Consider the following 27,986-nt stretch of genomic DNA (forward strand, 5'->3'; position numbering starts at 1 on the left):
GTAGGGCATTGTTTAATTAAGCAACATGTTGTAGCGTGCGATTTCAATTTCTTATTCCTTTACTAAATTTTTCATATCATCATTTTTCATGAGGTGCCGCGAAGCTGGACCTCCTTTCCCATCTCTCTGATTACCTATCTATTCTAGATCCGTTTGAACCTGGTTGATTCTGATTTCAAAATGTTGCCCTGATATGTTCATCTTCATCCTTGAGCCTCTGATTGTGGACCATAATCTATCTCAATATCCCAGTTATGTAATGATAAACTTAACCCTCTAATTCAAAGTGGCCCATTGTGTCTAAACCTGAGATTCATAATCCCAGTTCTCCCAGTACTCCACCGGTCCCATCATGTCCCCGGAGTCAACGGTACAGGAAGAGAACGATGCAATCTCGTAGTAATCTCCAAATAATCCTTTTCATTCTCCTCCGTAACAATCCCATGCCTCACGAAAAAATCAATCATCACCATAGCGCAATTCGTCTTAAACTCGCCCCGCAGCAGCGCCTCCTTGACTTTCGGCACATCCCACAGGTAAAACTCCTCCACCTCGTCGTCCATCGGCTTCGGCACAACCGCCTCGTCGACCTCCATATCGTACACGTACAATACCCCCGGTGCCGCGACCCCGGCCTCGGGCCCCGTCTCGGTGACCCCTACATACGTGACGGCGCCGCAGGCCCGCGCGCGCTCGCGGATCAGCGATTCCGGGAGCGAGGCCTCCTCGGCGGCCTCGTGCACGAGGCACTCGAGCGATGACTCGTGCGCTGCTACGCCCCCCGCGATCGACGAGTCCAGCTTCCCCGGGTACGTGTGCATCTTGCGGCTGCGGCGCGGGACCCAGATCTGGAGGTCTTGATCCCCTTCCCCTTCCCCTCCCCCTTTGCCTTTGGAGCGCACGTACATCGTCAGATGCACGCCCAGACACGCGATCCCGAAGAGCGGCGCGGCGGCGCGCCGCATCTGCACTGTCGGGTACCGCGCCCCGATGATCCGGTAGTCTTCGGTGGACTTGCGCTTGTTGAGGGATTCGAAGATGTGCTGGTCCTTGGCGTGCTGGACGACGGCGGAGAAGGCGGTGTTGCTGGACCCGCGCGGGTCCGTGCCGTTGGATGGGTCGAGGACTTGGACGGTCCGTGGCCGGGCGCCGGGTGGGCTGATGGAGAAGTGCTCTGTCCAGGGCATGGCGGCGACAACGGTGGGGTGGATGAACCCGTGCGGACGCGGGTCCGAGGGTAGTAGGAGCTGGTAGAAGATGGGGTCTGGGGCTTCTGCGTAGGGGGTGCGGGTGAGGTCGATGTTGGGGAAGCTGTGGACATGTGAGCTTTGTGGTCTAGGTAAGCTACTTAGGTGAGCTAAGTAAGCGCATACTTGTCGCAGGCCTTGATCAAGTCAAGGTAGGTTGTTGGAGGCGATGCCATTTTGCCCCTGAGTAGCTCTTCGGCTAACCCCTTTACTGCCTTCTACAATCGATACCTATCACGACTCCGACTTCCGGGTTGGAGACGAGGTCTAAGCTTATACGGAGTTATTAGAGTTTTTGGTTACGGAAAGCACTTGATAAATTTACATGAGTCACCCGGTGTACAATAGGAAGCTGCTTGACTGAAATTGAAGTTTATAATTCGGTAACAGGATGAGGCTTAAAAATGACGCACAACCGGGTTCTTGAAGGTATGATCAAGGTGAGTCTTATAGAGGATTATACGAAGGTCAGTACAGGGCTAGTTCCAAATTAAAGAGAATGATTGTCAAACAATGATTGGAAGGGTTTGGGTTTGAAAATACATAGAAAAGTATAACTTGTGAAGATCAATTAACCATGCGTAACTCTCCCGTCCAGGTGGAATGATGTTTTGCAGTGCTGTATGGATCTGTCACCTTAGTATGGGGAATAAAGAATAGTCACACCGAAGATAGCGTGAGTATATCCCATCAGCCCGTAGAAACTATAACCGGATCGTACCTAGGTACCAATCCACATCGGCAACTTACCTGGATTCCATTAATATAAAACGATGCTCATGTACAACTTTTATAATGTGTAACAGTGGTCAATATCGAAGAACGAAGAGTCACAAAATACCAAATACTAAATACTTCAAAGTTAGCTTTGAGCTTAGGTGAGTTACATTATTAATACATGGCAGGGCTAGAACCCTCGCAGCTTCCTCGATAAGCTGAATTATTTTACACGTTTGCCTTTATAGGATAAGAGCAGGAACGATAAGGGAGAGAAACAACCCACCAACCCCACCAGACCACAAAAATTCTACTGTATACAAAAATTGATGTCACTTGCAGGACGAGGTGCCCCGCTTAAGCCCCATCTGAGTGTGGCCTGTCCGCCTGTGAATTTTCTCCTCTTGTACCTTACCCCTCCTTCGACTTTTGCCCCGACAAATTTTCCTTTCCTTCGAAGCACACAGCTACGAACAGGCTGGTCGACGGTGGTTGCTTGCGACTTTTGCACTTAACTGCTTCGTTTCCTTCTTTTTTTCCATACCCCTACTTCCAAACGCTAATCGATTCTCTCTAGAAGAGATCGTTGGTGATTTGTATGACAGAGAAGTGCAATTAAGCCCACTTCCCTCAATACAAATACCACCCCGCCTTCGCGCATTTATCACCATCGTCAGTTGAATAGAAACACCACATAGAACGGTTTTCGCATCAATACCGCCAAAATGGTTAAGTAAGTTCATCACTTCTTCATCTTCATCTTCGCCTTCTTCCATATTTGTCTACGGTGCAGCACAATGCTATCTCACCTAGCTTCATTTCATCTGTCTCTGTCCCGTCTTTGCGCGCAAAGATTCATCGCTCACGATGCCCAAAACAACCCCACCCGGAGATAAGAGCTCCGTTACATCCATACCTAGTTACTAATATGACACTCCGAATAGCTTCACCATCGACGAGATCAGGCAGCTTATGGACAAGCCTACCAATGTCCGTAACATGTCCGTCATTGCCCACGTCGACCACGGCAAATCTACCCTGACCGACTCTCTCCTGGCCAAAGCCGGTATCATCTCCACCGCGAAAGCTGGTGATGCCCGAGCTACGGATACGAGAGCTGACGAACAGGAACGTGGTATCACTATCAAGTCTACTGCCATCTCCCTATATGGCAACCTACCCAGCGATGACGACATCAAGGATATCGTCGGTCAAAAAACCGACGGTCGAGATTTCTTGATCAACCTGATCGACTCGCCCGGTCACGTTGATTTCTCATCCGAAGTCACTGCTGCTCTCCGTGTTACTGATGGTGCTCTCGTCGTCGTCGACACCATTGAGGGTGTCTGTGTCCAGACTGAGACCGTCTTGCGACAGGCTCTCTCTGAGCGCATCAAGCCCGTCGTTGTCATCAACAAGGTCGACCGTGCTCTTCTAGAGCTTCAGGTCTCCAAGGAGGATCTTTACCAGACCTTCCTACGAACAATTGAGTCAGTCAACGTTGTTATCTCTACCTACCTCGACAAGTCGCTTGGCGACCTCCAGGTCTACCCTGAGAAGGGAACCGTTGCTTTCGGCTCAGGTCTTCACGGCTGGGCCTTCACCATTCGTCAATTCGCCATCCGATATGCCAAGAAATTCGGTGTTGACCGAAACAAGATGATGGAGCGTCTATGGGTGAGTCTTGCCTGGGATTATTTGTTCTAGTTATTCTAGATGTTCTGTCTATCTCTTCGTATCATTTGCTAACCCTTGTACTAGGGTGACAACTACTTCAACGCCGCCACCAAGAAGTGGACCACCAAGGGCACCCACGACGGCAAGCAGCTTGAGCGTGCTTTCAATCAATTTATCTTGGATCCTATTTTCAAGATTTTCTCTGCCGTCATGAACTTTAAGAAGGACGAAGTTGCTACTCTGCTTACCAAGCTTGACCTCAAGCTCCCCCCTGCGGATGCTGACAAGGAAGGCAAGCAGCTCTTGAAGGCTGTCATGCGAACTTTCTTGCCCGCTGCCGATTCTCTCTTGGAGATGATGATTCTTCATCTACCTTCCCCTGTCACCGCTCAGAAGTACCGTGCCGAGACTCTATACGAGGGTCCCCCTGATGACGAGGCCGCCATCGGTATCCGAGACTGTGACCCCAAGGGTCCTCTCATGCTTTACGTCTCCAAGATGGTGCCGACCTCTGATAAGGGTCGATTCTACGCCTTCGGCCGTGTCTTCTCCGGTACCGTCCGATCCGGTCTTAAGGTCCGTATCCAGGGCCCTAACTACACTCCCGGAAAGAAGGAGGATCTCTTCGTCAAGGCCATCCAGCGTACCGTCCTGATGATGGGTGGCAAGGTCGAGCCCATCGACGATATGCCTGCCGGTAACATTGTCGGTCTGGTTGGTATCGATCAGTTCCTGCTTAAGTCTGGTACCCTCTCCACTCTTGAGACCGCCCACAACCTTAAGGTCATGAAGTTCTCCGTCTCTCCTGTCGTCCAGCGATCCGTCCAGGTCAAGAACGCTCAGGATCTGCCTAAGCTTGTCGAAGGTCTCAAGCGTCTGTCCAAGTCTGACCCTTGCGTCTTGACCAAGACCAACGAGTCCGGTGAGCACGTCGTTGCCGGTGCCGGTGAGTTGCATCTCGAGATTTGCTTGAAGGATCTCGAAGAGGACCACGCCGGTGTCCCTCTTATCATTTCCGACCCCGTCGTCCAGTACCGTGAGACCGTTGCTGGAAAGTCAAGCATTACCGCTCTTTCCAAGTCTCCCAACAAGCACAACCGTCTGTACATGGTTGCCGAGCCCATTGACGAGGAACTCGCCAAGGTTATCGAGGATGGCAAGATCGGACCCCGTGACGATTTCAAGGCTCGTGCCCGTGTTCTAGCCGACGACTTCGGCTGGGATGTGACCGATGCCCGAAAGATCTGGTGTTTCGGACCCGACACCGTCGGTGCCAACTTGCTCGTTGACCAGACCAAGGCCGTACAGTACCTTAACGAAATCAAGGATTCAGTCGTCTCCGGTTTCCAGTGGGCTTCGAGAGAGGGTCCCGTTGCCGAGGAGCCAATGCGATCCGTCCGATTCAACATTCTGGATGTTACCCTGCACGCTGATGCCATCCACCGTGGCGGTGGTCAGATCATCCCCACTGCCCGTCGTGTTCTGTACGCAGCTGCTCTGCTTGCCGAGCCTGCTCTCCAGGAGCCTGTCTTCTTGGTCGAAATCCAGGTGCCTGAGCAGGCCATGGGTGGCGTCTACGGAGTCTTGACCCGCAGGAGAGGTCACGTCTTCAACGAGGAGCAGCGCCCTGGTACTCCTCTCTTCACCATCAAGGCTTACCTGCCCGTCATGGAGTCTTTCGGCTTCAACGGCGATCTTCGACAAGCTACTTCCGGCCAAGCCTTCCCTCAACTGGTCTTCGACCACTGGCAACTACTACCCGGTGGATCTCCTTTGGACAAGACCTCCAAGGTCGGACAGATCGTCGAGACGATGCGCAAGCGCAAGGGTCTCAAGGTCGAAGTACCCGACGTCAACAACGTAAGTACAAAATTCGTAACATTCCTAACCCGCACCATACTGACATTAGACAATAGTACTACGACAAGCTATAAAAGGATTCGCCCAGTGCTTGATAGACTACTACCTAGTGCCATTATTGGCAAATATCATGGGACGACTCGGCGCGTTGCATCTGGGTTTGTCGCATGGATAATACGATCCTATAGTAGATCGATAAGGAATGACATGCGGCCGTGGATACAGAAAAGCTACGCAAAGGCATTGAACGCGGAACTTTCATTAGCTGTCGTACATCGGGTTTGCTTGTACCATGAAGAACAGAATTGATCATGATTTTAAAGGAATGCTTTTTTCGGTGAAACTGTGATCTTTCATGATTTGACTACATCAAGGATATTATAGATTTCCTAGGATTCTAGAATTACTTGCCCATCTCCAGTATATTCTTCCGACGAAGCTGTAGCCAACCCCCCTATACTCTATATACCAAAAAAGTAAGACGTATCTCTTTACCTAGGTACCTACCTTGGTATTCCGGATACATATCAAATTCAAACACAACACAAATCTCGCTAAAAAAAAAATCAACGTTTATGAGTATAGGTAACTAATAATATTAGATACTCTCATCCCAATCCCAACGCAAAGAAAACTAAAAAAAGGGGAGAAAATATGCAGTTCAATACAGTTTTCGATGGCGCCTATGCAGCTAAACCAGTAAACGTTTGATGATGTGTTCAGTCCCTTTCTACGATGAATTCCATTACGCCCTGGTTATGCAAATTGCTAATTTTTCCGATGCATGAATGCCACCTCTCTCTCTCTCTCTCCTCCCCCCCTCTCTCTGTACGTGTCTGTCTGTCTCCATCTTCCTAGTATCTTGATATTTCTCCTTTCTTTCCTGTTTCTCATTCTTCCAACCTTCCCCCCTTATCACTTATCCATCACGACGACCCCAAGATCTTGGCGTACGCGTCCTCGACCTCGCCGGCCAGCTCGAGCAGCGAGACGATGACGATCTGGTGCGTCAGGTTCGGCAGCCTCTCCCTATGCAAGCCGATCCACTCGAGCGGCGGCGTCGCCTCGCCCATGTCCCTCAGCTGCGGCGTCTCTATGACGGGCGGCTCGAGCGCCGCGTACTCGTACTTAGACTGCGGGACGTTGACCTCAGCCGTGATCTTCTGCTGCCCTCCTTGCTTCCCCCCTTCTCCTGCCCCTCCCTTCTCGCCGCCGCCACCGTCCCCCGTCTGCTCCGGCACCCCGGTGACCTTGATAGCGGACATAGCCGGCAACTCCCTACCCCAGGTCTGCGCGAGCGCCTTGCTGTGGTTGGCCCACATGCCGCGGATGTACGAGATGCGGCTGTAGTTCCAGCCGACCTCGACCTTGCCCTCGAAGGAGCTCTTGAAGATGTACTCGATGTGGCGCGACGCGGGCGCCTGCCACGTCTGCATGCGCGCCTCCACCTTGGGCACCTTGAGGATCGTGCCCCCGCGCGACCCCGTCGCGCTCGCCACCACGTCCTCCACCGCGATCTCGCTGACCGCCTTGGGCGCCGACGCCCGCCGCACCCCCGCCAGCCCGATCCGCAGCTGCCCCAGCGTCAGGCCCAGGCTGCTGTGGATCCGCTTCTCCTCCATGTTCGCCGCGAACTTCGCCTGCGCGTTCAGCGCCTCCAGCTTGAACACCTGGTGGTCCGAGAAGGTGCTCGGGAAGATGCCGAGGTTGAGGGCCTTGAGCGTTACTACGACGTCCGTGTCGAGGGATATAGGGGATTTCGTGTCGGATTTGTCGACGTGCGGCTTGCTTGGGCTGGGTTGCAGAGCGGGCGGTTGGCTGCTGAGCGACTTCCGTTTCATGAACTTCTCAATATCTCGTAGCGACGTCTCGTAACTCGCTTTCCGCTCCTGCATGAGTTTTTGGATGGCTTGCCATAAAGCGACGCTCTGAGAAGCCGATGTCGTGGTGCCAAATACCTGGACGGCTTCTCCGTCAAGGTTTGCCACGAGTCTGTCGCCTGAGGCGTTCTTCTCTTGGCGCACGTTGTACATGAGGAATTCCATCTTCGTGATATCTGCGACTAGGAATGCTTGGTAGTCAAATGCTGCCTTCAACTTGAATTGGCTGAAGCTAATTGAAGCCTGGATCCTCGGCGTTTCGTTTAATGCTTCCTCTCGTTCTGGCCATTCGATTGAGGTCCGTAATTTGAAGTCCTGAAGAGCAACGAACCCGCTTAATCGGCCGGTACAATCGATACCAATGCTTGCAAATCCTAGGCAGAGGTTTTGTTCCCAATCCGACGTCTTCTTTGACGAAACCCAGAACTCGGTTATAGCGAATTTGGACTTGCCGAGGGATTGACCCAAATCCACAAGAACATCCAAGGAAGCGATGGAAATTGTAGCTGTCCAGGGGAACGCCGCCGTAGCAGCCACCTGTTGGTATCTCTGTACAAGATGGCCCTGAGCTATCGATTCTGCTGTGACCGTCGAGACGGGCGCCGTATTTGATCTTACTTCTCTCGGCATCCAGATTTCTCGGAAGAGTAAGAAATCTTGTAGTTGTTTGGCGTTGATAGCCACTTCCATCGGGCTTACTTTCAGAATAGCAGAAACGCCGCTCGTACCGCTGACGTGTTTGCTATTCATCATCGAAAGTACGATCGATTCGACTTGGAAGCTACCAGTGGATTCCCTAGAGTAGACATGTTGTACGGACATGTGGAATCCAGTGAATGTGCCGGAAATGGCGAAGAAATTCCCGTGTTCTGCTCCGTGGACTGTATTCATGGTGATATAGATATCCTCGAAGCGAGCCGTGGCTGCAACTCGGCCGATAGGTTGGCAACTGAGCGTAAATTCCTGCTTGCAAATGCGCAGACCCAGATTTAGTTTCACACGTCCCAATACTGCGCTTGGGTCTGCTGTGAGAATATTGTCCTCATTGGTGGACTTTGGTTTATCTTTGTCCTTATCCGCATCTTCACTTGGTCTTGTCGGTGAAATCGGTGACTCGGCCGCGTCGTCGCCAACCACCTCTTTGATGCTAGTGGTGATATCCATAATGAGGGGAACAATAGTTGGGTAGAGAATGTTGCGTGACGGAGCGATCTTAATCTCTCCATACAAGGTCGGGTCTTCTTTACCGTTGTCTCTATATTCGGTCTTCCAGGCCAACCCAGGGGCGCAAAGGGCCATGCTGCTGCCCGTTTCGTCCGTACTGAACTGTCCGTATTTTCCAGCTAACATAGGCTTGGACCCAGCTGAAGTAACTGGGTCATCTATTGGCCTTTTACCGGTAAGGTGTACCACAGCACCGGCAAAGTCTGCATCGATCAAAAGTGATTCAAGTCTCCTGCTTCCAAACAAGGAACGTCTAGTCTCGACCTCTTGATCAGCGAGCCCCGTGACTGCTGTGACCGGCTTTTCTTGCATGACAATTGGCGCCCAATGTTCTGAAGCTTGTTGGACGTTCTTCGCCGATAGACTGATGGAATCCTGGAGATGGGCTGCTGGGACGATGAAAGCAGAAGTCAAGCGTAAGTCTAAAGATTTTCCTACGGCCTGGAAGGCTAGTCGGCGAGCATCAACTGTCGAAACGAAGGCAATATTGAAAATCACCTCTGGCAGGAGCGCCGAATTTAGTGATCGACGTGATTTATCTTGACCTGGCGGAACCATTTGTAGTTGGAAATCTTCTATGGTTAACTTCGCCGAGTTTTTCTTGCGCGTAGCGAATTCGATCCGTTGGAATGACAACACTAGGTCTTCCTGGCCTACCGTAGGCTGATTCAGGGGGGACACAAGCCAGCATACTTGAATGTTCTTGATTTCGAAAGAATACATGACGGATGAGAGGAATGAGTCCAGGATGTCGCTTTCTGTCTCCTGCTCTTCATCGTTGATAGCAATGCGGGGCTTTGATTGTCTCAATTTCCGCAAGTATTCAAGTTCTCGTGAAGTATCGAGGTCCTTGATCTTGTCGCCCATGTAGCCGAGCACGTCCACGGACGTTGACACAGTATCTGACGAGAGATTTATCTCAAACGCGTCGGATTTGAAATCAAAAGACCTCACCTCTTTACCATCTTCTGATTCGCGGTTTGTGGCAGTAATCAAAGCGCCAAAGGCAAGATTTCCGCAAGATTTCATTCCCATAGTCTCCGATCCTTTTTCTATGTTGAACATAATCTGGTGAAGATTAATATGTATCTCTGGATTCTCGAGAATGACCCCCTCGTCTAGTTTGTTCGCAACCTGTATTTGCACCGTATCCAAATGGAACGACAGGCCTGCACGCAATTCGACGTCTGATTTGATTGGTGCGATACCGAATATTTTAAGCCCAGCGAGACTGCCGTGAACGGTGTATGTCAACTTTGGATCACTAGATTTCGGTGACGCTAATTCTGGTGTTGGTTCTGTCGTTGAAGTTCCTGTGGAACCAAATATTTCGTCGATATGTCCTTGTATAATCTTGACTTGCTCCTGAAGATCATTGATAGCGTTCGAGATTTGTGGCCGGTTGAGTGCAGTAAGCAAACTATAGACGGCAGAGGCATCTAGCTCTACAAGCTCTAGTGAGAATAACGCGGTGACTGAATGCTCTTCTGCAGACGTGTGACTTGTTATTCGACCATTCGTCGGGGGGATCTGTAGTAGTGAAATGCTACGAGGCGTATTATTGACTTCGATCTGCATATCATGAGAGTTTTCCTTGATATCAAAATCGAGTATCATCTCTTTACCATAGTTGGCGGCTATATTTGCTCGCGCAACAACACCAGAGATAGTGTAGGTAAGAGAACGTAATAAGGGTATGGTGATCGTATATGAGTCCAAGAACATCGCTAGGTTGCCCTGTATTGTTGACAACCGTCCTCCCTTACGCTCCTGGGGTTCAGGAGACGGGTTTGAAGGGAATCTCTGTCCTAAGGCGTAAAGCTGCGCTACTTCATCCTTTACCAGCAGGTCCAGGACCTCGGCTAAGACGATTGGATCTTGTCTAACAACAAATTTGAAGTCTTGGCTGCTAGCTGCTGCTTTAATAGTGTGTGTGTCGAATTGCTTATCAGATTGCACATCGTGTACAATGATAACGCTGGGGTGTTGAAGTCTTGCGGTAGCGAGTGCTTGCGAATGGCTTTTGACCTTAGCAGTAGCCGATTCGCACCCTAGAATAACATTCGTATTCGTAGAACCCCGCGCTCCGCTGTTTGTAAGGATTGATAGCTTTAGGTCGCTACTTTGCAATCTAGAGCTCAGGTTAATAGCTTCAAAGGAGATCGCACTTTCTCCTAGGACGCACACCACATGGAGCGGGCGAGATGGTTTGTGCTCTGCTATATCTTCTTTCTTAGGCTTTGGTTCTTCAGACGTTGATGAATCTGCTTGCTTGTAGAGTCGGAGAATGTCGTCCGCAAGTTCACAGAGTTCCCAGTTAGTCTTGATCCATGCTTCGCCACAGTATACATTAACAAGTGTCAGGGGCTCTCCAGTATCAACAGGCTTCTCATCAAGCATTTCAATGCTGTTGTTTCTCTCTTGGACCCTGACAGTGAGTTCTAAGATGACTATCTCATTTTGCTTTGGGCCGGGATCAAGCACAAACTGCATCTCTTGGATCCTGGCAATAGCCATCGTGGGAATCTGACTAGAGGCATTCGAAGTTGGCTCGGGAGCTTTGCCAAAAATGTTATCCAATAGTACGGCATGTCTGGGGTCTTCGAGATCCCAACTACGCCACCGCTCGAAAGCTGCGGTAACTTGATATCTTGCATCGCCAGGATATTGCGAGAACCCGAACAGACAATCTCGCTTGAGGCTCTCCTTAGCGTCGAAATCGAGAGCAGACCACATTTGGCGTAACCTTGTAACGAGCTTCCAGGAATCGTAGGTCCTCAGATGCTGGGTTGCTGTCCGTAAGATAGCTGAGGGACGAACGACGAAAGGAGCGTCACTCGCTTGCTGTCCCTCAGTTATAACACGATATGTGAACTGTTTCATGCGTTCATCACCAGCTGAAAATGTGTCCGAGAAAAGGGTTGCCGTTTCAGACACAAGTATATTCGTCCTGTGAATTAGCGAAGCAAGGTATTCAACCTTGCCCGAAGCTGAAGAAGCATGGACATCACCAATGTCGGCGTCGATATAATTCACCTCTTTTGAGCCCATAGAGACCATAATCCTTTCTATCCTAGCTAATACCGCGGCTTGTGGCATCTGGTCTAGATTTGTGAGCCTCTCGGCAGCAGAGAGTTCCATGGAAGCAAGACGAAAATGAAACGATAGTTGAGAGCTGCCGACGATAGGAGTACCACTGGCGTCCTTGGCGGGTAAGCCAGACCGTGTAGCAAGCACAAGTGACTTAAGCGACACGTCATACTGGTCTTGTGGCTCTTGGGAAGAATCGTCGGAATCAAAAGTAGAGCAATTCAAGAACCGCAAATTCGCCTGGGGTAACCGCAGGATAAAATCAGTAACCGTTCCGTTTACTCGCGTGTCTTTTTGAGAATCGAATATGTCGGTTACTGCTCCGATTTGGAGAGTATCAAGGATATCCTCAGGGTCAGAGGGCGAAAAAGATCGTATCAGAGATGCTATGCACCGTAAAGATGGAGTATTGAGGAAAACACTAATTCCGGAGGGGAGCTCAAGGAGTAGACTCTGGTGAGCGTGGTCTTGACTTAATTGGTCAGGATGGAAGTTCTCTAAGCTAAAATCGGAAGAGCCGAAAAGATTATCATCTTCGTTTTCTTCGATACTGCGCAATATGGCTTCTTTAGTACCTGGTTGGACACTCTGTAAGGGAAAAGAAGGAGCAAAGTATTGGCTCGAAAATGATATGGTAGTATGATGTGGATCTCTCCTGTCCCCGTGTTGCCCATAAGCACTCATTGGCGCCGAATAGTGCGTAGAGGAAGTCGGATGTTCGTGAACTTGGGCGGTTTGCTTCGACTCGCCACCTTTAAGTAACGTGGGACTAGCAGTACGGCCAGAAACCCGAGACTGTTGAGCCGTTCTGACCGAACCTGGTCTTAAAATACTACCATTGTTCGAGCTAGACAGCGAAAGAAACGAGCTTTTCCGGCGAAGCTTTGCAGAGTGGTGCGAGGAGCCTAAAGACAACATCGAACGGTTGTCAGCAACTGAACCCGACGAAACTGGTTGAGGGACTGAAGGAACGCTTTGTGCCGGATTGTCGACGACGTCGGGCGTGAAGTCGCCTAGGAGACCTGGAAGTAACAAGAAGTTGGTCCGATGCGTCCGTTGGTCATGGCGACGTATTAATTCTTGTTGTAATTGTCTCTCCTGTGCAAAGTCGTACTTCCGTCCAATAAGTGCAAAATGTATATTGGTTCGGACGAACACATCAGTATCGACATGGGAGCGAAGTCGTGATCGATGTCTTGTAGCGGATTCTGAATTGACACAAGCAATTTCAAGATCAGGCACCTTGATATCGGCACGTCGGGAATAATGCGTCCTCGCCCAATCGTTGAACTGTACGTCCAATGTCCCCGTAGAGAACAGGAATGCTGCCTCGTCCACGTGCATCCAAACATGGACTGACTCAACAAAAGCTCGCAAAAACGTCACATCGTACATTATTATAGACGAGTATGGTATTAGGGCATTTTCGTCATCATCGAGGGAGAAGCCGAATGCCTTTCCTCCTCGTATAAGACTAGCTATAAAATCGGTCGAGCAATCACCAGTGACAGCTCCGACTTTCAAGTCCCAGTTGCAGAGATACGTGGGCTCAACCGGCGGCAGACCAAACAGGCGATGTCCGTAGATAGTAATACCGTCAATAAATAGCTGGGTGCTCGATATGGCACTCATTGGGCTAGTGGCGCCTTCGTCGTCGTCTCCAAGGGAAAGACTTAATGGGCTAAAACAGAGCTCAAGATCCATATAATAGTTCGTGAAACGGAGATCGATGGCCAGAGAGGCAGCCTCTATGGGTATATGACGTTTGGGGGAATACATGTTGGCGGGCAAGAAAATCTTTGGATCATCAGTACGGACGCTCAATATGACGTCCATATCGTTCGACTTCTTATGCGGAGGGCGATCTGTTGACTGGGAATCTGGCGCCGCTTCTTTGGTTCGTAAGGCTTCTTGATGCTCGTCTAGGGTTCTAAAATGGACGTGATCACCGAAGTAATTGTCTTTCAGCTGTAAGAAATATCGAACAAGAAAACCGTAAAGAAAAGCCGTAGGAGATTGTATACCAACGTCGAGGACAAGGGTATCAGTGTTTGCAGGCGATGTCGTTGAATTATAATAGTATTTCCCTTCGAGAGTTAGACTTTCAAGGTGTCCTATCTCTTTCGAGGGCAAGAACGTCGCTTGAGTGTTCCATGGAGGAACATGTAAGTCAACGCGAAGGGGTTCGGCCGTAACTTGGAATGGTATTGCGTTCAGCGGGGGTCGATAATTATTTATCGGTATGCAAGTGTCTGCTACCAAGCATGGGCTAGAAATCACTAAATATGTGTTCTCCTCAAAGTTGGTGGGATCGTTGACGATGTTCACATCATTGACGTTGAGATAGAGCTTCAGACTGCGAAACTTCAAGTTCAAGAGGTATTTGAAAGGGGTAAAAGTAAGGTATTCCGAAGGTGGCCCGCTGCCCCAATCGTCTATGAGGTCTGTGAGTAGGAATATGTGATCTCTTAAAATGAAAAGCTCAAGGCCATCACTGTCGATGTTGAAGCGCCAAGTCCGAAGGGCATTCCACTTAAGAGGGGTAGACATATCACAAGATATTTGCTGGCGTCCAGATTTCCACAGGAGCCCATGATTAACGCTCGTTGAGATCTCGGTTGCAGGAAGGTCAATCTTTAACGTATTCGTATACCCAGTTGGCCTGGCAAGCATGTCCATTATATACGAGACCGTGGCATTTGGCGCAACTTTAATATCGAGCCACCCACAAGGACGCTGTTCTGCTGCTGTGGTTGCGGCAGACTTCCGATCGCGACCCCTTTCTCGCCTACTCCCCTGCTTGCGGTGCTGTTGCAACGTGAGAGCTTCCTTCTTCCATCTCCAATTTTTTGAATCTTCGCGCGTAGGCACTCTAAGTATGATCTCTTCTTCAAGTTCTAGATAGAAGTTGAATTGTGTAGGCACCCGATATGCGCCGGGCGGAAGTTTCTGCGCAGGTACGGCGTCTTTGCATAAACCCGGGAAGAATACCCTCTGTAGTTCAGCTCGCTGTCTATCTGCCCAAGGTCCGTAATGGAGTGTGCCGCCTTTCAACGATAGGCTGATCGCCCAGGCTGGCGCTGTGATCCCATTAACGTTATCCGAAGAGCCATCGCCGTTAGAGGAGTGTAAAGCGCTCTGCGGTGTGACTCTCCCAGGAACATCCCACAGTATTGTTACTGTTGCCTCAGGGCTCTCAGCCACCGTATTCACACAGCCATACTCGACCGACGACCATTTAAGCTTGTCATCTTCGTCATCGTCATTGAGGTATCGAGAAAGCCCCTGCCATTGGTTAGAACCAGGAATACGAGTGTCAACTGGCTCTTCTCCGCCGTCCCCGCCGTCTCGTGAGGTCACTGAAAAGGACTCGACAGATTTCCTCCAATACGGAATCATGTAACGTAATTGGCCAAGCATTTTACGGCGTTGTGCTCGAAAGAATCGTCTATTTTGGACAGGATGGGAGTCCTTAGCCGTCTGTTGATCTTTATGTGCCTTGGCGAGTTGCTCTTCCTTATATCCTTCGTTCTCCCTCATCTCAATTACAGGCTCCTCGAGCTGAATTTTGAAGAGTTGTCGGTACGGATCTGGAGTCTGACAATCGCTTGCGTCAATTTCCCCCGACAAAGATTTAGCCTTCGCGATTAAAATAGACTTGGTATTCTCATTTCCCATAACCATAGCAGCCTTATCACACCTGAAATGTATTGGGAATATCTGTAGTAGCAAGGGAAGATCCTCCTTTTCGCCTGTCTCACGATTACTGCCAGAGACAGAATTAGAGCTGAAGGTCCTCTGGTGATGAGTTTCGAATCCATTTTTCTCGTCAGCGAAACCTATACCGTTTTCCTTGTGATGATCGGCCTGTTCCTGGCTATTGCGTTGTCGATGTCGCAATTTGGCAGAGCCATTCTTGAGGTCATCAGTTCCGTTAAGCATATCGGCGGGTTCAGGCGGAGGGCTCTCGGTCATCGCATTGAGCATTGAGTCGTAGGCAGCACTCCGGTTATAGACGAACCATTCCAATCCGGAAACGACAATATTGACACGGCAGGGGAGCTCCGGCTGTTTACTAGCGTCCAGCGCAATACCGTCTTCGTGCTTCACGTCTTTTTTCCCTGCGCCAATTCCAACATCCCGCACTCTACGCAACCAATATGACCAAGTGATATGCCCATTCTGGATAAGAATCGTTTCGTTATTTCCGTGATATCGAAGACCGGTGAAGAAGACTCGTCCACCAAGCAAGGACCACTGCAAGGCTTGAATATCGATATAGATCCGATAGGTATGCCACGTATAAGTGCGAATTATGTACGAGATGATTGAGGCGAATACTCTATTAAAGTATAGCAGGAAAAAGACAGCACTTCAACTGAGTTAGGCGCGTAACGGACAAATATACGGATACAGAGTATGGCCTGGATAGGAAACTTACAGGAAACCGCAGACAATGATATAAGCTAGGAATTGGCTTTTCTCTTGGTCAGTTTTGATAACTTTCAATTGTGTTACGAGGTATATGGCAGCAATACGGCTTAACCTACCCATTGAAGTCGCGCCAACCTGGCACGAGAGTGTGAGCCATGATAGCTTCAAGACCCCCCGACCCCCCAAACACCCCCTACGATTTGCGACGCCTAGGTTCTCTCCAAGATCTTAGTTATTGAAGGCATTGAACCTCCAGCCGCGGATGTCGGTCGAATTGTAAGGCCTCCACGGAGGAGTATTCGTCCACATTGAGCATATGTCGTTTTAGATAGCCGGCTCGACAAAGTTGACGAAGTTTCGAATAACCTATCGCCAGATTGATTAGAAGGTAGATCCCGATCCAACGGTACTTGGTATACAATTAATAGCAAAGGAAGGCTAGATCTGCATGACGCGCGAACGAACAGGGGTTAGACGGTAGACCGGAGTAAAAATGCATAAACGTTATTGGTGGATCTCCTTTCGCACTAAATCAGCCGTCTGACCCATCGTTATCGATAAGTAGGCATCCACATAAGCTCTCATTTAGGTTGCATTGCGATGTACGTTGCGGTACGTACCTTGACTGGGTTCATGGATTTCGAGTCTTGAAATGATCAAATGACATTTCAGAAAGCTTCCCGAAACCCTTCGCTCCTCTTTAGAACACTCAACTTCCCACGCGTCGCTTTTCTTCCTTTCGCAGCACCACAGCTTTCGACCATGCGCCTTTAGATCTTCCGTCCTTTATGTAGGCAGGACAACGCATCTTTCCCGGCGTCCGCGTCTCCACCTGACAACATGGCTGGAGGCACCGGCCAGAAGTTCACTACGGCTACCACCATCATCGCCGGTGTCTTCTCTTTGGCCGCAACCTTCGTATCTATCGTGTAAGATATATAAATCCGTCTCTCTGTATGTCCGGAGGTAATAAGTACTGATATGCTACTGGAACAGCTCAATATGGCTTCAACTGTAAGCCCTCCCGATCATCCATTTAACTAATACACCCAGCTAAGCGTGTGTACAGAAAGAACTATCGAAAGCCACTCTTGCAGCGATACGTCGTACGCATACTATTAATGTGAGGATAATTCGAAGTATAATCTGATATTTGTCTGACATCGGTATCAGGGTTCCCATCTATTCGATAAGCTCGTGGGTTAGTATGGTGTCCTTGTCAGCAGCAGCATTCTTGGATCCTGTTAGAGATATATACGAGGTACGAATCCAACACACCCACTAGCTTTCCCGTATCTAATTTTAACGAAAGGCCTTCACGATCTACACCTTCTTCCAACTTCTCATCAACTACCTCGATGGCGAAAGGGCCCTCATAATCATGGCACACGGGCGTGCCCCTGTACACCACCTATGGCCCCTAAACCATGTCTTAGCGAAAGTCGACATATCTGATCCTCATACGTTCTTAGCCGTGAAGCGAGGGATACTTCAGTACGCGTGGCTCAAGCCTATATTAGCCTTTGCCGCGATTATTATGAAAGCAACAGGTATATATCAGGAGGGGTACATCGGCATCTCGTCAGGCTACCTGTGGAGCGGGATCATTTACAATATTAGCGTTACGGTCAGTCTGTATTCGCTTGGTCTATTTTGGGTCTGCATGCACAATGACCTAATCCCTTACCGGCCCGTTCCCAAATTCCTGTGCATCAAGCTCATCATCTTCGCTTCTTACTGGCAAGGGTTCTTCCTCTCCATTCTTGTTTGGCTGGGGGCTATTCCGGATGATGTTCAGGGGTATACTTCGGACAACCTTGCTGTTGCCATTCAAGATGCTTTGATCTGTTGCGAGATGCCAGCGTTTGCGGTGGCGCATTGGTATGCCTTCTCCTGGCATGATTATGCCGACAATACCGTTTCCTCCGCTAGACTGCCCGTCAAGTATGCCGCGAGAGACGCTTTCGGAGTCCTCGACCTTATCGAAGACTCGAAACAGACCTTCAGAGGCGATCAGTACAGTTACAGGATATTCGACTCTAGTGGAAAAGTTATTGCACACGAAGACTCGAGTTCACGGTTTGCAAGGCTAAAAGATGGGATGAGATATAAACGAGGAGGTGAAGCCAAATATTGGATTCCCAAGCCGGGCGAAGTCAGGGGAGAGATGAGCGCAAATACGCCGCTCTTAAACTCCAATGGAGGCCCTAGTGGGTCAGGCAATCCAACGCCAAAGTATCAGCATGGTTCTACCGACGAGACCACACTAGATCCTGACGACGAGAGCCTCTACCACAAGGCACGAGAACTAGAGTTTGGGGATTGGAATGTGAGTTCAACCAATATACTTGATCGTCTTCTTATTGATGTGTTTTTAGTATCCTGTCGTTACTGCAAATGTACCAACCAGAGAGCGCTGGATCTCAAGGCAACCGGCAGTGTATCAATCAAGTACTGGAGCGTGGCAAACAACTCGTACTCGATCATCCCAGAGCATCAGTAACAGACCCGCGGAACCAACGCCCCCAAGTGCTGAGACCGTCATTAGCAAAAAGAAGAAAGGTAAACAGAAACACAATAAATTTGCACCGAAGCCTACCCCAGAGCCTGCGGCTGTCGTTGCAGAAGAGAGAGAATCGGAAGGCCCTCTAGGGGCGCCCCTGCTCTCGACTTCTGAACCTCAAATTTTAGAGGAAGAAGCGGAAGAGGAAGACACGACGTTTAAGATAGGCGAGTCGACATCCGAAGAAGTTACCCCTGGAGGGCAGGAAGAAGAAAGACGGTGGGGAGGCGATGGAGCAGATCACAGTACAACAAGCCCGATTTTCAGCACCGGTGAGGACGAGTTTCGGAACGTTTGGGGCGGCGACCGCTTGTGATTTTTAAGACTGTTTTGTCCTTTTGCGCCGTAATTATTAGATACCCTGGATTTTCTGTACGGCCGTTCCATACCGGTATGTAATTAGAAAGCAAAGTGAAATATTGAAAATTGACACCTTAGCTGTGTTTTATCCTCGCCAACTCTCATGTCGACTGAAGTCCGAGGTACTAGCATAAGGTAGTAGCTTCCATCCCGGTCATTGTTACTCTTACACAATTGGCTCAGTCAGGCACTACCTCTCTGCAAATACCCGTTCCTACCTGGCATTGATGTCTCGGACTAATAAAAGAAGTGGGCCTCAATATTAACCTCTTCATTCAAGCGTGAGTTTATTCTAACCTCATCAACACTCATCACCAATCCCCAAAGTGAGCATGTACGAATCCATCATAGCTTACACTGAGAAAGTACCTCTAATACCTTCAGCTGCTCATCCAGAGCGGCTTCTTTACCATCCTCGGCTTTGTTGATATAACAGCAGGTTGAGATGACCTCTACAATTTGTTCCCCAGCCTGATGTTTCATGCTCGCCAACGCCCCATCGTTTTCAAGCAAGTCAGATAGTGTCGGTATGTCAATGACAGTAGCACCAGGCTCTACTGCTTTGGCCATTTTCTCTACCAAATCGTTTGTGGTGAAACTTGTATGAACATCCGCCATAAGCTGCCATAATGCCAGCTCCACGAACAAGCATCCTAAAGCGTAAAGATCGAAACGCTTCTGATATGTCTCTCTAGCGAGGCCTCTTGCCTGTGGATGCCGATACAGCTCAGCACTAGGCTTACTCTCAGGCAACTGGGTGAAGGCCACCGCGGCGTCCGCCGTGTCAGGCCGTGCGTAGTCATATCCCATGACTAGGGGCTCGGAACGAAGAAAATCTTCATTCTGGGATCCTTCAGGTGCTAAGAAGATGATATTTTCCGACGTGAGACCTTTATGCATCCATCCAGCAGTATGAAGCTGGAGTATTGTCTCGGCCAGAGCTCGAGCGATTGCAAGTCGTCTGCTCAGCGAAATGGCTTTTTCCTCCGAAATAAGCTGCGAGAGACTCTTCATGCTCAGGCTAGATGTACCCTCTGGTAGGGAGAAGACTATTGCATGACGACCAAGACTCTCTCCTGGGTAATACCCGATGCATTGGGGAGATCGGAACGATGTGTGAGAAAAAGACATAAGAAGAACAGCCAAACTCTTCATCTGATCTTTATACTTTTCCCAGAAGGTTCCCTCGGCAATTTTCCATTGGACGATTACCTGACTATTGTTGTATCTCGCAAATTCGATGCCGGCCAATTGAAGCTCTACCCCCGACCACGCCTTTAAAGACTTCTTAATAACCTTCAATGGTGGCATGATACTCCGAGTTGCCGCCGTCGCAACTGGCTGGACCTCATCTTCTCGCCGATCCGCTCCCAGCGTGAGCCTTATCTGTTTAACATAGGCCGCAGCTCTAATTGCCCTCTCACTATTGCTCAAGCTCATACTGCTTCCAAGCATGTCCCTGAGCTCTATAACCTCTGTGGCTGTGGTTGAGAGAGAAACTAGGTTTCTTAGCAAGCGTGTATCTTCGACGCGACGACTTTCCCGATCTATAGAGTCAAGAAGGGATTCGAGTTTGTCTATGAGATCATGGATTTCTCTAATTATGCGCTTCGCATTGTCCTTGCCGGTAGCAGCCCATCGCATGCGTTTCATGGCTCCATTATTGGCTTGTATTATCTTGCCGCTGGTGCTATATATCTCTGGCTTCAACCGAGATAGTAGCTTTGCGAGCCCTTGCTTGGGTGGTTCTGCAACAAATGCTCTTTCGCGCTCTTCGATCGCCTCCTCGGAAATGCTGAGCGCGTACTTCTTGGCAAGTTTATCCGCCGATGTCACAAACGCAGACAGTTGCTCTAATAGCATCGTCGCCAATTGCCAACTCACTCGCGGGCTAGGATTAGCATCTTCTTCCAGCAGCCCAGCTTTCCTAGCCCAGCTTATCAGGCGGTATTTCTCAAATTCCAACCCCGCCCGAAATAAGCCTCCGTCTTCTCCAATATGTTGAGCGGTATTAAAGAATATGAATCCTTGGACACAACCCTGGAAAAGCTGGAGCGCAAGAGAGGCGAAGCTAACGCCGGCTGCTCCAAGGTCCATAGCAGTTACTTGAGACTTCATATTCTGGAAGCAATTATTCATGAATGTCTCTAAAGTACCGACCGACAGATAGCTGAATGTCCTCGGCATAGCCTATATCAATGTGACCTCTCAGCCCCAGCCTCATTAGGCCCCCAGAGATCGTCCATCGAATTGGGAATGCAGCATGATACATACAGACGTGAACCATTGAAATCACATATCACATCGATGAACATTTTACGATACGCCAATGATATCGCTATGAATAGTAACACACTGTGCTGCTCCCAAGCCACATATTCGACTTTAGTCACCGCTTCTTTTACAATACGACAGATACGAATGATTAATATTTTCTATCCCCCCTCTCATCTTTTGGTAATACATCATTTACTCCGACGCTACAGGTGAGCGGATCTGGATAGCGCGATTGCTTGATACCTACACCCAAGTGCCATTGATATTTGTGGGTATAATACATACTACCTCAAGTCACTAAAATAAAAAAGTACTAACTAGCTGATATAAGTGTTCTTAGTTTTTGAGATATTCTGGATCACCGATTTAGTTCTCTTCTGTAGCATTAACCCATCATGTTCCCAGGTATTCGTACGCTTTTAGGGGTTCCGCGCCAGCAGCCTGTCCTTTCTGAGCAAGAGCTAGAAATAGGGCTGGAGAAATTTTGCCATGTGCCCAACTACAGAAAAGGAGATATACGAATTTCTGAGAGTCATGTACAGCGAATTCAGGTCATTTTGAAATATCTCGATCTGAAGCATGGGCGAGATAAACAAGAGTCACACTGGCATTTAAGGCCTCGCACTTATTCTATCCTCCGAAATATTGGGTGTCTTGACACGATGGATCTCTTCATCAAGTACCAGTTGAACGACTTTCATCTCCCCTATAACGAGCAGACACTGCCAACTTTCATTAAACGATTCGAAAATAATGATTTCCGGCGTGCCTTCCTAGATATCCAAAGTTATTTCCTCTTCGATTTCAAAGGACTCGAAATCGAATGTTCAAAACACAAGCATTTCACGTTCCAAACTTCTGGCGATGCTCATTTTGCCTCACGCAGGATTCTTGGCCAAGGCGGATTTGGGTGAGTTTTCGGATTCGAGCTCGATAATTTTCGCCGGAACTGAGCAATATTTAGGGCTGTTGATCTGGTTGTGAGTCGACTCAGCCTCAAACGGTACGCGCGAAAACGAGTTGTGAGAGGTCGCGATTCTGATAGCAACCGGAGAGCCCAAGCCTCTATTATAGAAGAGTTAAAACAATTGAAGTGGTTAAACCATCGCCACCTAGTGAAGATCATCGGGAGTTACACTGACAAAGAGTATATCGCGTACTTGAGTATGTAACATCGAGAGTTCTTGTCTCTTCCTTTTTCTTCCTTCTATTCTCCTTCTAACCTGGCTTGAGAGCGAAAACTTCTCAATCGAGTTAACTAAATAATTTTTGCTCCCGACACTTGTTTGAAACTCCCAGAATTCTTTCAAGGATAAGCTACTGACTCCCGATATTGTAGTGTCTCCAGTTGCTCACGGCACACTCGAACAATTCTTAACGATGACTGGGTTCCTACATCCTGGTCAACGCGAAATGCTGCGTCAATTCTATGGCTGTCTTGCTGGTGCCGTTCATTATCTTCATAATAACTGCATCAGACACCGGGATCTCACGGCCCGCAACATCCTAATTTATGATAACGGTGTCTACATTAGCGATTTTGGTTCCGCTTATAGTTGGGCACACCAACCAACGAGTAAGACGCAGCACATGGATACTCCTGTCAGCCCAGACTATATGGCTCCTGAGGTTGGGAGGGGAGAGGAGGTAGGATCATCAAGTGATATGTGGTCTTTGGGCGTCGTTTTCCTCGAAATGACAACAAGGCTACTAGGCCGGAGAATCGAAGAACTAAGGCGGAGGATTTCTTCACATGCTCGTAAAACTAAAGCTGTTCCCTATATATACGCCAACTATCCCGTCGTAACGTCTTGGCTGGAGGTCCTTCGTCTCGGCAACACGATATCGGAACATGACAACGAACCATTATTCTGGACACAAGACCTTCTCAGAATGATGCCGGGAGATCGCCCATCATCACGCATATTGATGAAGGAAATCCGAGACTCATCATTCGTCACTATTTTTTCTTGCTTCAAATGTCATGAAGACTTTCAAGATGGTGGGTTCGCCTATGAATCACCCATATTCAATCTCGGACAGTGGGAAGACATGATAGACATGACAAACACCACCACCGAACTATTTCAAGACGGCATTTCGGTGCAATCTCTGGTCACACCATCTAATTACCGTAAGAAACAAGTAGGCGAAGAGTCGGACGATGCTATTGAGTCCCCTGAAGCCCGGGATTATCAACAAGACCAGTGCCTAGATATCACCGGGGAGCATGACTCTTACAGCGATGTGGCAAGTGAAGACTGCTTGTTTTACGATTCCTATGGATATGATAACTCATGGATTGACGTATCCAAGCACCCTCAGCTTTCGTTTGGTGGCGAGGATATACCTGCTTCGTCAATATACGAATCCTCTAGAGTGTCCACTGATTTAGGTTGGCACCAAGACCCTAAATTACCAAACTGGAATCCAGAGGAGTGTCAGACGATTCCTCGTCCTGTCGACCAGAAAGATCTGAGAGACACAGGGCTTGGGTTTCTAGAATACGACAGCGGCTCATCTGTATGCCGCCCCTTTGATGAAATTTCAGAATATTCGGGATCTGTCTTCGACGAGGACGAATATCAGAGCGTCTATTCTACAGCGAGGCCCTCGCCAGAGATCACCCCCAGAGACGGAAACCTCAATATACATGAAGGTGTCTCGGGATATTTTAAAGCGCCTCCCGAACTGCGCTTAGATGATGAACCCTCTGATCGTTCTGAGCTTGGAGACGGGCTAGGCATTACAAATGCCACTCACGTTGAACACGTCAAGTCTAGAGCCCAAAGATATGCGCCTGTTCAAAGTAATCTATCTCATGATGGCAGGGGAATTTCAAGTGAACATCAGATCCTCCCAGTTAGATTCTGCAAGACCGCAGGAATTGGTGGAGCCACTGTCGACTCTTCCGGGATGGAATCGAATGTCGACATATCCCTTGTAGACGTACCGGCTACACCACCGAAAAGCATAGCGGCCGGCCTCGAAGAGCATACGACATCAGTAGAATCGGAGCAAAAACCACGGCCAACCACAGCAGATGAATTGCATGCTCAGAACAAATTTGAGAAAATTGCGTCAAATCATACCTCTGAAGGCGGATACGCGCTATCCCTCAACGCTACTACTCTCGCCAATAAACCTGAACCTACAAGACGTACAGCCAACCTCCCGAAACCGATTCTTCCGTCGTCACCAATCGAGAAAATGCACTGCCTCTTGAGACGTTACTATTTCCAGGGCAAGTCCAAAGCCGTACGGTTGCTTTTCCAGCACGAGTGTAATCCGAAAACGATATACTTTCCTTGATATCTTGGGGACTTTTCTTACTACTCTATGGGGCCGTAGAGGAGATATATCAAATAGGTACTTGGACGAGTAATTTTGGGCATTCATTGAGCATGGTGTCGGCGTTTGCGTACTATCCCTTAGGTGTATTGATGTAGGTACCTGCAATAGTTAAATGATTTTCTTGAAACGACGAATGCTATTCTATCGTACCCAAGCACCACTTCCAACTCCCTCCACCAAGTAGTTCTCGGTCAGGAGTTCCCGTTTAGACTTATCGTAAAGCTTAATACACATCAAAATCACCAGTCTCAAACAGCCATGCTCACAATTTGAAAACCAGCATCAAGGCGTCCACTTCTAGGTTCTAACCGGGTCATAGAGGTACCGCATAGACAAGTCCCTATATATGTATATTGTATACGCACATATATATACGCTCCAGTCTACCGTACAGTATATACACGAACTAAAATCTCTTCCTTTTATATCTACACCGTTACGCATACCCGCTTATTCATACTCACATTTCCTACCAGGTATGTACGTATGTATGTAAACAGGTCATTAAAACCGTAGCCATAGCCGTCAACCAATCTCCAGATCCCCACACGCGCGAACTACGACCTACGAGCTCTCCGTCGCCGGACTCGGCGGCAAATCGCCCGTAGCCCAGTCAACGGGCTCAGAGCCAAGGACGAAGTCCATCGTGCCGCCATTCGCAAAAATATCATCCCACGTAACCCACGACTTATTCCAGCTCTGCCCGTTGACCTTGAGCGACTGAACATAGTACGACTGTGCGCCGCCGCCCGTCGTCGTGATAGCGAGCTTCTTGCCGCCACCTAAGTCGATAGCCAGGTCGCGGAACCAGGGTGACCCGACGAGGAAAGTGGCCTGGCCCGTAAGCGGGTACAGGCCGATCATGGACCAGAGGACCCAAGACTCCATGGCCCCCGCGTCCGAGTTTCCCGGGAGCCCGCCGGGGGTGGGCGCGTAGTAAGAGTCGGCGGCGTAGCGGCTCTGCTTGACGCTCAAGTCCTGGCGGCCGACGAAGTGGAAGAGGTAGGGCGTGGTGAAGCTGGGCTCGTTGCCGGGGTTGAAGAGGGTGTGGTTGAACTGCGAGTTGCCGGAGCTGACGCCGCCCTCGAAGAACTTGTCGAGGCGCGCGAGGAAGGTGGCGTTGCCGCCCGCGAGATCGATCAGCTTGTTGATGTCGTGGTGCGCGTTGAACGAGTACTCGAACGGCAGCGCCTCGTAGTAGTCGTCGCCCCAGTAGCACCCGCCGCAGCTGAGCGGGTCCTGCGCCGTGAAGTTGCCGTCCTCGTCGATCGGGCCTAGGAACCCGGAGAACCCGAGCGCGGTGAGGTCCGGGTTCCATTGGTTGCGCCAGTTGCGCGAGCGGTTGAGATACTTCTGCGCGTCGTCGTCTTTGCCGAGACCCTTGGCCACTTGGTAGAGGCCAAAGTCGTTGGCGGCGCTGCAGCTTGTTAGTCTTGCACGGTAAGTATCGTGAGATCAGGGGGGTAACATACTATTCGATAGCCCGACTAACTGATCGCCCGTACTTAGTGGTGATGAAGCCGCGGTCTATCCAATCCGGGAGCGCGCCTCGTCCTTCCTTAGTCGAAGACGACGTATCTCTCGGGTCGTTATTGTTAGCGGGGACTGTCTCGGCATCGGTTACCATGGCGGAATACGCTTCGTCCCAGTTAACGGCACCACGGACACCCTTCACGTAAGCATCTGCGAGGACGTTGTCTCCGTTAGAGCCACCTTGTGTCGCGCCGTTGAAGAACGAGGATCGTGCATCGGGCAGGAAGCCCTCGTTCCTCCAGATGTCGACGAGAGAGCGGATGAATTCCTCGTACGCCACAGGCTGTAGAATATGGAAAAGAGATGTTGTGCAACGGTGCTACGTCCGATTAGATTTTGGCATTCATGGTTTGGAATGCGCCCAACTTACCAGATCCCAAAACGTGAAGATGTCGTCGTAATAAGGCTCGGTCGATGACCAAAGGGGATTCTCGCCTGTTTTGTTGGTCGGGATGAGGGACATATGGTACAGCGACGAGTAAAGGAGTTGCAGTCTCGTGGTGTTGGAGGTGTCCGTCGTAGTGATCTTGGAGAGCACTTGGCTGTTCCATGCCGATTTCACGTTGTTTTCTAGAGTATCTAGCGATGTTCCTGCAGGTATCTCGGCATCTACATTTGCGCAGGCTTGGTCGGATGAGATGAACGATACTCCTACTCTTGATGTAACGTTTGCGCTGTCGAAGGTAAAAACAGCACCTAGCCTAGACTCGGAATCTTGTGAGGAAGCGGTGCTATAATCTTGTAGGTCATCGCTAGTCGAGTCATTTCCGAGGAACGTCTTGAACGTTGCCGCTTGATCGAAATAGCCGCAGAAATATACCGTCCACTGCGGAGCACGGTTCCATCCCTAAATAGTGTCAACAAATCCGTCCATCCGATCCATTCAACGTCTTCCACCAATTCAAGACGTACATTATCATAAGAACCAGATCCGGTGTAACGAACGCCATTGTCGGTCGTCGTTACCGAGATGTTACCACCCAAGTAATTTTGGCCAAGACCTTGACCCCTGAATGATGGAAGAACGTGCGAGACATCGACGATGACGTTTGAAGCAGCAGCATTTCCGGAGAACTGGTACTGGTATAATCCAGCCTTGGCTGTCGCTCCCAATTCCACGGTAACGTCGTTGGTCAGGCTTGACTTATAGTAGCCAAGCCGCGCCACGTCCGCCGCGCTTCGGTTGACGCTCTGATCGGCCAATGGGTTGTCGATGGTGCCGACGGCGGGCATCTGCGAGACAACGCCGTATTTAGGGGCGCCACCGGTGCCGCTCTCGTGCAGCATGCTAAAGCCGATGAAACTACCGGTCGACTGGTAGCCCGAGTAGCTATCGGATCCGGTGTATAAGTCAGGCCCCAATTTTACCATCCCGAACGGCAGGCTGACGCCAGGAAAGGTGTTGCCTCCATTAGTAGTACCGGTCTTCAAGAACAATGTTAATTTGAATTTTCCTCTTTCTTTTTTTTACCAGTTTGAGATCTTATAGCAGGCTAATTCAATTTACGTACCAGAGGTAACACAAATTGACTCAAGTCCTGTTGTGTTTGGAGATGGAAGCTGTGGGCTTCGGCGAGCGCCACGCCCAGTGCCATGCCGGCGGAGGGACGCATCGTGACGGCGTGGCTTTGGTGTCGGAGTTGGTCGAATTGGCTAGAACCAAAAGCACCTAATATCCAAACACTGAAAAGCAAAGGAGTCAAGTTACTCCATGGGCTGGTAGATATCTTAACGAGCGACTTTAGGGAGACCGAAAACATCAAGGCAGTA

At 49.5% G+C, this 27,986-nt stretch overlaps 7 protein-coding genes across 7 annotated transcripts; 3 read left to right on the forward strand and 4 right to left on the reverse strand.

Moving 5' to 3' along the window:
- Window positions 1-31: 31 nt before the first annotated feature.
- F4807DRAFT_406659 (NUDIX domain-containing protein) lies at window positions 32-2,120 on the reverse strand. Its single transcript, XM_047996313.1, has 3 exons — window positions 1,573-2,120; window positions 1,374-1,519; window positions 32-1,311 (listed from the first exon to the last, which is right to left on the reverse strand). The coding sequence occupies exons 2-3, from the start codon at window positions 1,421-1,423 to the stop codon at window positions 351-353; spliced, it is 1,011 nt and encodes a 336-aa protein (XP_047858622.1). The 5' UTR covers window positions 1,424-1,519; window positions 1,573-2,120; the 3' UTR covers window positions 32-350.
- Window positions 2,121-2,274: 154 nt separating this feature from the next.
- Window positions 2,275-5,919, forward strand: F4807DRAFT_406662 (P-loop containing nucleoside triphosphate hydrolase protein). Its single transcript, XM_047996314.1, has 4 exons — window positions 2,275-2,697; window positions 2,909-3,641; window positions 3,726-5,501; window positions 5,558-5,919. The coding sequence occupies exons 1-4, from the start codon at window positions 2,690-2,692 to the stop codon at window positions 5,573-5,575; spliced, it is 2,535 nt and encodes an 844-aa protein (XP_047858623.1). The 5' UTR covers window positions 2,275-2,689; the 3' UTR covers window positions 5,576-5,919.
- A 341-nt stretch (window positions 5,920-6,260) lies between these two features.
- Window positions 6,261-16,517, reverse strand: F4807DRAFT_114521 (uncharacterized protein). Its single transcript, XM_047992808.1, has 3 exons — window positions 16,246-16,517; window positions 16,137-16,172; window positions 6,261-16,067 (listed from the first exon to the last, which is right to left on the reverse strand). Exons 1-3 carry the CDS (start codon window positions 16,284-16,286, stop codon window positions 6,428-6,430), a joined length of 9,717 nt encoding a protein of 3,238 aa, XP_047858624.1. The 5' UTR covers window positions 16,287-16,517; the 3' UTR covers window positions 6,261-6,427.
- A 239-nt stretch (window positions 16,518-16,756) lies between these two features.
- Window positions 16,757-19,149, forward strand: F4807DRAFT_406665 (DUF300-domain-containing protein). The gene is made up of 6 exons (XM_047996315.1): window positions 16,757-17,058; window positions 17,126-17,143; window positions 17,199-17,252; window positions 17,303-17,390; window positions 17,442-18,458; window positions 18,508-19,149. The coding sequence occupies exons 1-6, from the start codon at window positions 16,970-16,972 to the stop codon at window positions 19,006-19,008; spliced, it is 1,767 nt and encodes a 588-aa protein (XP_047858625.1). The 5' UTR covers window positions 16,757-16,969; the 3' UTR covers window positions 19,009-19,149.
- Window positions 19,150-19,397: 248 nt separating this feature from the next.
- On the reverse strand, window positions 19,398-21,170 carry F4807DRAFT_455749 (prion-inhibition and propagation-domain-containing protein; the record flags this gene model as incomplete). Its single annotated transcript, XM_048000768.1, has 1 exon — window positions 19,398-21,170. The coding sequence occupies one exon, from the start codon at window positions 21,168-21,170 to the stop codon at window positions 19,398-19,400; it is 1,773 nt and encodes a 590-aa protein (XP_047858626.1).
- A 312-nt stretch (window positions 21,171-21,482) lies between these two features.
- F4807DRAFT_114599 (kinase-like domain-containing protein) lies at window positions 21,483-24,927 on the forward strand. Its single transcript, XM_047992809.1, has 3 exons — window positions 21,483-22,239; window positions 22,294-22,493; window positions 22,669-24,927. The coding sequence occupies exons 1-3, from the start codon at window positions 21,725-21,727 to the stop codon at window positions 24,639-24,641; spliced, it is 2,688 nt and encodes an 895-aa protein (XP_047858627.1). The 5' UTR covers window positions 21,483-21,724; the 3' UTR covers window positions 24,642-24,927.
- Window positions 24,928-25,247: 320 nt separating this feature from the next.
- F4807DRAFT_455751 (glycoside hydrolase family 92 protein) lies at window positions 25,248-27,829 on the reverse strand (the record flags this gene model as incomplete). The annotated part of the gene is made up of 5 exons (XM_048000769.1): window positions 25,248-26,100; window positions 26,156-26,535; window positions 26,587-27,063; window positions 27,129-27,641; window positions 27,728-27,829. The coding sequence occupies 5 exons, from the start codon at window positions 27,827-27,829 to the stop codon at window positions 25,248-25,250; spliced, it is 2,325 nt and encodes a 774-aa protein (XP_047858628.1).
- Window positions 27,830-27,986: the final 157 nt, after the last annotated feature.

This window comes from Annulohypoxylon truncatum (genome assembly GCF_022578515.1).
Source record: "Annulohypoxylon truncatum strain CBS 140777 unplaced genomic scaffold F4807scaffold_2, whole genome shotgun sequence".
Lineage (NCBI taxonomy): Eukaryota > Fungi > Ascomycota > Sordariomycetes > Xylariales > Hypoxylaceae > Annulohypoxylon > Annulohypoxylon truncatum.

Bases quoted from the DNA above. Each gene is read 5' to 3' on its own strand.
- F4807DRAFT_406659 (XM_047996313.1), bottom strand. From the start codon at position 1,423: ATGGCATCGCCTCCAACAACCTACCTTGACTTGATCAAGGCCTGCGAC. The intron at 1,312-1,373 runs GTATGCGCTTAC...ACATGTCCACAG, and splicing joins TTGATCAAGGCCTGCGACAA to CTTCCCCAACATCGACCTCA.
- F4807DRAFT_114599 (XM_047992809.1), top strand. From the start codon at position 21,725: ATGTTCCCAGGTATTCGTACGCTTTTAGGGGTTCCGCGCCAGCAGCCT. The intron at 22,240-22,293 runs GTGAGTTTTCGG...AGCAATATTTAG, and splicing joins CTTGGCCAAGGCGGATTTGG to GGCTGTTGATCTGGTTGTGA. The intron at 22,494-22,668 runs GTATGTAACATC...CCGATATTGTAG, and splicing joins AGAGTATATCGCGTACTTGA to TGTCTCCAGTTGCTCACGGC.
- F4807DRAFT_406662 (XM_047996314.1), top strand. The intron at 3,642-3,725 runs GTGAGTCTTGCC...CCCTTGTACTAG, and splicing joins AGATGATGGAGCGTCTATGG to GGTGACAACTACTTCAACGC.
- F4807DRAFT_114521 (XM_047992808.1), bottom strand. From the start codon at position 16,286: ATGGCTCACACTCTCGTGCCAGGTTGGCGCGACTTCAATGG. The intron at 16,173-16,245 runs GTAGGTTAAGCC...CCAAGAGAAAAG, and splicing joins GGTTGGCGCGACTTCAATGG to CCAATTCCTAGCTTATATCA. The intron at 16,068-16,136 runs GTAAGTTTCCTA...ACTCAGTTGAAG, and splicing joins ATCATTGTCTGCGGTTTCCT to TGCTGTCTTTTTCCTGCTAT.
- F4807DRAFT_406665 (XM_047996315.1), top strand. From the start codon at position 16,970: ATGGCTGGAGGCACCGGCCAGAAGTTCACTACGGCTACCACCATCATC. The intron at 17,253-17,302 runs GTGAGGATAATT...CATCGGTATCAG, and splicing joins GTCGTACGCATACTATTAAT to GGTTCCCATCTATTCGATAA. The intron at 17,391-17,441 runs GTACGAATCCAA...TTTTAACGAAAG, and splicing joins CTGTTAGAGATATATACGAG to GCCTTCACGATCTACACCTT.